General features: G+C 64.6%; 1 protein-coding gene across 1 annotated transcript; it reads left to right on the top strand.

The window, feature by feature from the left end:
* Positions 1–711: 711 nt before the first annotated feature.
* On the top strand, positions 712–6603 carry THY1 (Thy-1 cell surface antigen). The gene is made up of 4 exons (XM_040616263.1): positions 712–842; positions 3220–3291; positions 3434–3769; positions 4449–6603. The coding sequence occupies exons 2-4, from the start codon at positions 3255–3257 to the stop codon at positions 4559–4561; spliced, it is 486 nt and encodes a 161-aa protein (XP_040472197.1). The 5' UTR covers positions 712–842; positions 3220–3254; the 3' UTR covers positions 4562–6603.
* The last annotated feature ends 2471 nt before the right edge of the window (positions 6604–9074 follow it).

The following is a 9074-nucleotide window of genomic DNA, read 5'->3' as shown; positions in this document are numbered from 1 at the left end:
TGCCTGGGTCTGTGGTGACCTGGTGCAGGCTGGCCTCGTCGGGCCTGCTCGTTTGGGGAGGGGGAATACTTGCCCCCTCCTCAGCAAAGCCCAAGCCAAGCTCTTCTTTCCGCTTCCAAAGCAGAGCAGCTACCCAAACCAGGGGAGGATGAGAGCTGGCAACTCCTCTGCAAAATGCGATGTTCCCATGGCGATGGGAATCTGCCGCCCTTCCCAGTCTGCAGAAAGAGGGGAACGGGAAGGGGGGGGGGGCAGGGAGACGGACACACCCGCCCATCCCCCGCACCACTGCGTGCCCCGCCAAGCCCCCTTCCCCCTGCCCGAGGGACTGCCCCCCGGCCCCGGTGTCCCAGCCTTGGCCCGAGCCCCCCGGGGCCGGGACAGCCACAGCCCGGGGCGGGGGTAGGCCCGCAGAGGCAGCCCCTCCCCCCCGCAGAGGCAGCCCCCCCCCGCAGAGGCAGCCCCCCCGCAGAGGCAGCCCCTCCCCCCGTAAAGGCAGCCCCCCCCAAGAAGGCAGCCTCCCCCGCAGAACCAGCCCCCCGCAGAACCAGCCCCCCCCCGCAGAGGCAGCCCCCCTCCCCCCCAAAGGCAGCCCCCCCCGCAGAGGCAGCCCCCCCCCTCGCCGCAGGGCCGGGGGCCGAGCCTCCGTGACGCCGCCCCGCACTGATTTGCTGGGGCCGCCCGCCCGGCCCTTCCCAAACTGCGGGAGCGCCGCACCGCCCACAGCCCCGCCGGGCAGCAGCGCGGGCAGCGCGGGCAGCGGCAGCAGCGCGGGCAGCACCGGACAGCGCCGGCGGCCCCGCGGGCGGCAGCGCGGGCAGCACCGGACAGCGCCGGGCCAGGTAGGCACCGACCCGCCCGCCCCCGCCCCCAGCGGCGGTGCCCCGGCCCCGCGGGGAGGGGGCACGGGGCTGGGGCCGCTCCGCAGTGGCCCCCGCTCCCCGGTGCGCCGGTGTGGCAGGGGGACCCTCTCGTCCCTGCCGCGGTGGCGGCGGGCAGGGGGATGCTCTGCGGGGGCAGCGGCCGCGGAGGGGGATGCTCTCCGTGCCGGGATGCTCTCTGTGCTTTCGCATCGGTGCCGGTGCCCCCCCCCCGCCCAGCACGGGGACTGCGGCATTGCTCCGTGGGCACGCCCGCGCGCGCACCCCCGCCCCTCGCCCCCCACCTCCCGCTCCCGCGCGTGGCTGCTGCACCCCTGCCCGCTCCCCGCAAAGGGGCCAGCGCCCACCCCGAACCCTCCCGCCCCCTGCAGGGCCAGGGCACAGGTCTCACCCGCTCCGCTTTGCCCCCAGTGCCCGGGAGCCCCCGTGTGCCCCCCTTTTGCTGGCAGCTCCCCCCCCCCCCCCCCCCGTCACGGCCAGGCTCGGGGCCGGGGTCTTGGTTTCTCTCAGCCCACCAATCTGGCTCTCTCCTTCCCCAGCATCACTCAGCCACCGCACCACCACGCCCACAGCCCGCTTGTCACCCTTGGCTTGTCACGGTGGTGGGCACAGGGGTACGGACCACCGCACTGTGGCCCCAAGCAGGTGGCAGAGACTGCTCTGCCAGAGCCGGAATCACCCCAACACTGAGTCACCCCAACGCTGCCATCCTCGGGGGTCCTGTCCCCACGCAAAGCCCCTGGGATCATGCAGGAGCAAGAGCTAGCTCCGCTCCCGGCACCACTGTCAGGAGGAGAGAAGGGGTACAAGGGATCCAAGGGCTCCTGAACCCAGAACCTAGAGGATCTGAGTGCTTTTGCACACAGCTGGGACGAAGCCCCCTCTCTGGGAGCTTATTTGCACTGATTTTCTGGAGGGAAGCCTGGCTGTGACCTAGATAGTGCCCCAGGACACTGAGAGAGGAGTGGATCCGAGCTGAGAAAGGACAAAGCAAGGGACAGGGGCTGGTCTCCTACATCACGCATTTGCCCCCATTTGCAATGTCTTGGTTGCCAAAACCAAAACAGAAGGGAATTTTTCTTCCTGGCCAGGGTTTGGGGTTGCAGATATAGAGATCTTTCACAGCTTCAGAGTGAGCAAACGGGTTTGGTATTTCCTCCTAGAACACTGCGTGAAAGACCCAAAAAATGCTAAAAAGAAAAATCCAGCTGGTTGCAGTGCAGGCAGTTCCTAGCTCTTCTCTGGATGCTTGGGCAGGCTCAGAGGGAGCAAACTGGGGGTCTTCTGTCCCCTCTGCCAGCCTGGAGTCCCAAAGGTGGTAATTTACCTCCCCCTCTTGGACCTGTCCCCACACCCCCAGCCTGGAGGACCGACTGCAGCGCGCTCGGTGTGTCCTTCAGCCCTGGTGTCTGCTTTGCTGCTCCCCCACCCTCCCTCCATTCCGCATGTCTGCGGCTGGATTCCCTGTGCAGCTGCTTGGCTGGGCTGCAAACCTTTAATTGATTCCTTTCAGCTGGATTGGAACCCCCAGCAGCCCTGGGGTTTTGACAGCACATCTGCGGGCTCCTTACCCACCCAGACCAGCAGGCAGCTTGAAGGGAGAGGAGCATCGTGCCAGGGACCCAGAGGGTGGACTCTGCCACCCCAAAGACCTTCCACCCCATGGCCGGGCAGGCTCAGCTCAGCTCCTGGAGACGTGGTGCCATCCCTCGGTGGTCTTGGCTCCCTGTCCAGCTGCCGTGTCCCTCCTTTTCACTGCTCTTGGCCCCTTTCCCTCACTGCATTGCAATGAGTCATCTTTGCTGAGCTCACCCGCTGGAGCCGCAGGGGGGCTGGCAGGCCTGGCACCCGCCGGCGCGAGGGAGGGTCCCTCACCTGGCAGCACGCTCACCGTGAGCCGCAGCCCCCCGGCCACGATGTGCAGGCACCGAGGCACATCCCGATTTCTCCTGCCTGTCCCTTGAGTGGGCACCCAGCCTGGGCACGGGGCAGGAGGAGGGGAAGGCAGCACGTGTGGGCCTTGCTGCAGGCAGCTGCAGGTCTGCGCCATGCTCGTTTCATGTCTGACGCAGGGGATCCAGAAAAGAGACCGTGGCCAGCATTGCCTGGGCACGTGGGAAGCACAGTGCCCGATTCCCTAGCTCGTTGCAGGGCTAGCTGGTCCCTGCGCAGCGAATCAGACCTCATGACGAGGAGCAGAGGCTGCAGAGCATTACTTGTGCGAGGAGAGGCAGCCTGGCCACCTGTGCCATGTGTGCCCATGTCTGTACCACCAAGGGCCCACATCTGTGTGCTGGGGCCACGGCCTGGCTAACTGCCTCTCTCTCTCCCTGCCCAGACTCCCCTTTTGCTGACAGCACCTTGAGCGGAGAGATGAACCCCACCGTCAGCGTCGCTGTCATCCTGACAGGTACAGCCGGCAGACACGCATCCCCTCCCTGCTTTCCAGTGAGCCTGAGCTCAGCCCAGAGCAGCCGGGCAAGGGCCAGGAGGCTGCACAGGCATCCCCAGTCCTCACTGTTCCCTGTCCAACCCCTGCTTGCCTCTCCCAGTGCTCCAGGCTGCCCACTGCCAGATGATCAAGGACCTGAGTGCCTGTCTGCTGGGCCAGAGCCTCCGGGTGGACTGCCGTTATGAGAACAAAACCAGCAACCCCCTGACCTATGAGTTCAGCATCACCAAGGACAACAGGAAGCATGTCATCCACAGCACCATCAGCGTCTCTGAAAATGTCTACCGAAGCCGAGCCAACGTCACCATGCACAAGAACCTGGTGTGCCTCTACCTGCAGAGCTTCACCACCAGTGATGAAGGTGTCTACATGTGTGAGCTGAAGGCCACCAACGACTACACTGGCAACCAGATAAAGAACATCACTGTCATCAAAGGTGAGATGGGCAGCGGCGCCTAGCCTCAGTCCCTCCTTCACACCTGCTCCTTGGCTTGGCAGGGTCAGTAGAGAAAACCACAACCCCCTATGGCATCCCCAAACCCAGCCTGAGCCCCATAAATACTTCCCAGCCCTTGCATGCCCTTCCCACTGCAAGCAGAGCGGTCAGCCCCACAGATGGCCTCACTGCCCCATCTCAGGGTGCTTACCCCTGCCTGTCCTGGGCGCTGCCTTGGGTGCATTGATCAGGTGTCCTGCCACTGGTGATGCTTCACAATCAATCCCAGTCACCAGTCTGCTGGTGAAGGGCTGAAGAGGTCTGGGCTCCAGAGCGGGAGCGCAGCAGGGATTTTCCACACTCAGGTCCCGCAGGAGCAGTCCTCCAGCTGCAGAGCCCTTCGTCTTACCTGGTGCCCATCCCCTTGTCTCCTCAGCCAGGCAGAGGCAGGGTTATGCTACCCAGGGTCTCTGTGCCCCCCAAAAGCTTTGCCACCACATGGGCACAAGGTGGGAGGGGAAACAGGCAAAGAGGCGACGATGGGACTTGGTTGAATTTCTGTGTCAGAGACAAGGCAAGAAGCTGAGTCCCAGTACTCCTTATAACACCCAGCCTGATCCCTGTTCCCAAGGGATTTCATCGTGTCTCTTCTCTCCCTCCCTGTTCCCTGTCCTCACAGACAAACTGGAGAAATGCGCCGGCTTCAGCCTCTTGATCCAGAACACTTCGTGGCTCCTGCTGCTTCTCCTTTCCCTGCCTCTGCTGCAAGCCGTGGACTTCGTGTCCCTGTGAAAGGAAAAGCACACACACACACACGCACACGCACGCACACACGCACACACGCACACACCGAGTACCCCAGCAAACCTGCCTCCCCCGCCAGAACGCAGCCCTTGGAAAGAGAAGCTGAACCATTTGGAACAAGTGAAACCTCTCTGTGTTATCTCTATATAGCCGTGTATCTAACGCTAACCACCGTCCTGTGCCGAGACCCACCATCACACGCACACACGCCCTGCTCCGAAGCATGGTGGCTCCGCTAGGCAGCGTTGCTTCTCCCATCACACCTCCCCTGCTCGGTAGGCTGGCTGGTTTGCTCGTGCTGGGAGCACTGGAGTCTCAGCCCCGCACAGCCTGCTTCTCCCATCCCTTTAACTTTTGGGGTTTGCCTGTTCTGAACTGGGGAAAGACAGCTGGACTGGCAGGTAAGAGACAGAGATGATGCGAGAGCGTGCAGAGGGGTCCCCGTGCCGGGTGCTGTGCCCACAGCCCCTGGAGGGGATGAGGCTGCCGGCGTCCCTGACCCACCCTGCCCACCAGCCAGGTGACTTGCTGATGCCTCAGCCTGCTCCTCTCGGCCTGAATCACCCCGAGCTGCCGCGACTGGGAGAGGGCAAGGCAAGCCCTGGCTCAGAGCAAGCAGGGAAGAGACAGAGGGACCAGGGGAGGCACGGGATGATGCTGAGCCTGGCCAGGCTGTGGGGAGAGCGGGGAGCAGGTCTGGGAGACACCCATCAAGTGCCCCTGCCTCCTCAGTGCTCTTCTGGGGCTCTGGGAGGGGGGCTCACTGCAAACGTGCTTTGGCAGCAAGTTTTTCCTAATCTGTTTTTTGCAGCTGGGCTGGAAGCAAGGCCTCCTCCAGACATCACCTGGCACCTTTGGGCTGCCCGAGCCAGCGACACCGCTCGCTCTCCTCGGGGACCAGCCCTTAGCTGTGACGAGAGAATTGCTGCCAGCCCCCACGCGCAGTGGGGGCAAGCAGAGCCTCTCTGAGCTAGCCACAGCCCTGCCTTCGCCCCTTCTCCCCTCCCCGAGGCCCCCAGAGCTGGACTGAGGCAGCGGTGGGGAGGGGGCTCCCCTACGGGAGCCTCCACAGGGATTCCTCTGCACCAGCACCCCGTGTTCCCCAAGGGAGCGCCTGGGGGCCCCAACCCCTCCAGGCACGCGTCCCGGTGCCCGGCGTGGGTAGGCTCAGCAATCTTCCTCCAGTCCCACCACACCGCTGGGAGGAGGCCGTGTGCCCCCTCCCTTCTCCCTCCTCCCTTTCAGCATTTCCCTGTCTCCATTTAAGAGCAGAAAAGGGCCTACAGGCAGCCCAGCTCCTGGCCACCACCTCAGTAAGGCCAGGACCTCCTCAGGGGGCAGCAGGAGCAGGGAAAGGGATGCTGAGGCCAGCCCAGGCGCGCCCTGATGCCCCGCAGGACCCCGAGGAGCTGGGCGGCTGCTGCCCCGGTGTCCCCAAAACCCGGCAGCTCCCGGGCAAGGAGCAGCCCAGCCGGCTGTGGGAGAGAGACCGTAGGGACAGCCCTGCTGTGCCCTACACAGGGGAGGGCATGAGGGCAGGGAGAGATGCAGGTAGGGGCATCGGGGTCCGTGGGGTGAACCCCAGCCCCGCTGAGCTACCCGTGCAGCGTGGGCTGTGCCACCAGGGCTGAGAGCAATTCACAGCAGCGGCTCCCCACTCCTTGCTCTTCTCCAGACACCATGAGCTGCCTCCTACCCCTGTGCCCATTCCTTGCCCATCCCTGCCTGCTTGCTTGCTGTCTAGTGCTGCTGAGGCCACATATAGCCGAGGCCTGGCTGTGCCCAGCTCCCTGGGTTTGCTGGTGGGCACCGGGGCGGGCGCAGAGCCCAGCCGGCAGAGCACGGATGCGTCTCGAGTCTCATTTTTTTGTGAACATTTGTAGTTGTTTCCACAGCTTGTCATAAAAGAAATTCTGTTCAGGGGGATAAAAAAAAAAAAAAAGAACCCTATGAAAAGCAACAACAAAAAAACCCTGTCCTCCGGGAGTGTTCCTCTGTCTGCACAATAAAACCCTAGGTTGTGTGTTGAAGCCACGGCCACCCGTGTGTGCGGCGGTGGGGCAAGGGGCCGTGGCGGGGCTGGGTGCCAGCCTGCAGTGAGGGCAGGGACCGCCTGTGCTGGGGGGGGGGACCCTCCCCGGGCAGCCCCCACCATTCCTCTCCCAGGCATCCAGCAGCCTGAGCCCTGCGGGAGAAAAGCGGGCAGGGACAAGACTTGCCTTTCCCAGGGAGGGTGATACCCTTCTGCCCACCTGGAGCACGGACCCCTGCACCCAGGCCCTTAGCCCCATCCCATCCCTGTCCCTATCCCATGCCACCCAGTCCTGGAGACCCCCCCTCCTCGCCCCGCTGTGAGCCAAGGCTGCCCACTGTGCCGGCAGGGAGGCAAGGCAGGGTAGGTACCAGCGGGCACCCCAGGGCCGGTCCTGTCCCAGCCATCCTCCGGGAAGGGAATTGCTGGGACTGGGAGCAGGGCTGGGAGCAGGGCTGGGTGTGCACGTGCATCCTGAAGCTGCTGGCCCTGTGGTGCTGTGCCTGTCTTGCCAGGGTTCGTCCTGCTGCCCATGCCCCTGCACACTGCCCGCGGGGCTGCCAAGGGCCCCGCATCGCCGAGAGCAGCTGGATCAGCCATGCATCGCTCCCCGCCCGGGGTCAGGGTGCTGCCCTGGCAGCTGGGGGCCGTGGGGCACGCTCCCCCTCAGGATTGGGAGCAGGGCCCTGCCACCACCCTGTGACACCGCCGATGACCCCATAGCAGCCTCCCAGAGTAACGCTCAGATGCATCCCTTGCCCAGCCCTCCCTGTTTAAGGGCTGGAGCCAGGCAGGAGGGAGGAAAATGCCACCATAATTACATCCCTCCTAATTACCCTCGGCAGGTGCTCACTGAGTCACAGCCACTCGGGCGCTGACGTACCACGAGGCCTCGCCACCCTGGGCAGGTCAGGCGTTGGGGAGCGGTGCCCGGTGGGTGCCCTGGTGTCCCCGTGGAGCCATGAGGGGTGGGTGCGCTGGTGCCCACGCCACCACACCAGCTGCCCCATGCCCACCTCTGCTACAGGCTTAGGGGGTTCTTCTCCCTACGACTTGCCCCGAGGGGGGCAAAATCTGGACCACCTCCTCTCCTTACCTTGATGCTCCAGACCTTACTGGCAGCCACGGGCACCCCCTCTTTCCGCCTCCCTGACCCCCACACCACATTGTGTCCCGCCCTGCTCCCTCTTAACGCTCTGTCCATCCTTTCTCTCCCAGAACTCCATCTCCCTCTCCAGATCTCTCTCCTCCCCACACTTACCCTCAGCCATCCTTCCCACAGCCCCCCTGCCTCCACAGCCTCCCCTCCCAGCACCCCCTTGCCTCGAGCCACCAGCCCCCTCGGGTTCACGTCCCCTTTAAGCCTCTCCAAAGCTGGAATGCGAGAGGAGCATTTCTTCGCCCTGTGAGGTCAGATAGAGACACTATATTTATCTACCGGTAACCTGAGCTGTGAATTTCTGCGGTGGTGTTTTTACGCAGCCCCACAGCCCTCTGGCTCGGCCCCCTCCGGCTATTGCGTCCGTGGGGCAGCCCCTTCCCTGCGAAGGGCTCGGGTGCTGCTGGCCCCTTCGCATGGCTCGCTGTCCTCCAGCCCCAGAGGAAGCACCCTGAGAAGGCAGGATTGGCTCCCCACGCTCAGCCCCACAGGCATCACCCCACAGCCAGCCGCTCGCCCCTCGCCATGCCGGCCTCATGCCCCTGACCAGCCGCCGGCCACCTGCCCCACCAACCCACACGCAGGTGAGTGGAGGGGGTGCCACGGGGACACCGGCCCTGGGGAGGGGGGCTGCAGTGCCAGAGGCTCAGCGGTGCCAGCAAAACTGCCTCCCCTCTTCCTTCAGCTGGGTAAAACCGCGGGGCAGAGCTGTGCAGTCGCTGCACCTCCAAAGAGCAGGATCTGAGCTCGCGCATGAAAAGCTGGCAGCTCTGCCAGCCAGCGCGCTGCCCAGCACCCGCCTGGCCCCGGCGCGGGCAGAGCTGCCTGCCCAGGCACTTCCCTGGGGTCCCTTCTTTTTTCCCACCCGCAGACCTCAAAGCAGTAACGCATGCCCTGGGTCTTACGTCAAGGTTCCCCGTGGGGCTGGGGTTTTACTGCCCTGGGGGTGGCCCAGGCAGCAGGTTGCGCAGCTGGGTGGGTGTGTGTCAGCAGCACTGAGAGAGTCCAGGGCGATGACTCCTGGCCAGCACATGTGGCGTGAATTTGGAGGGTTCTCAGGCCCAGTGGCTGGTAGGGGAAGGGCCCTGGCCAGGCTGGCCCCAGCTGCACGTGTGACCTTGGGCAGGTCCCATCGCTCTGGGGTGGGCGAGCAGTGAGGGGCAGCGCTGGAGCCAGGGTGGCTTCTCCCTGAGTGACGGAGCAGGGCTGTGAGAAAGGCTGCCGGCAGCGCGCCGGGCGCTGGGGTCTCTGTCTGCTGACCAAGGACACCCCTTGGTGACTCTGGCCCCTTGCAGGGACCAAACACTTTG

The sequence above is a fragment of the Falco naumanni genome, chromosome 16 (assembly GCF_017639655.2).
Source record: "Falco naumanni isolate bFalNau1 chromosome 16, bFalNau1.pat, whole genome shotgun sequence".
Classification (NCBI taxonomy): domain Eukaryota; kingdom Metazoa; phylum Chordata; class Aves; order Falconiformes; family Falconidae; genus Falco; species Falco naumanni.
This window is presented reverse-complemented; position numbering and strand designations above follow the sequence as displayed.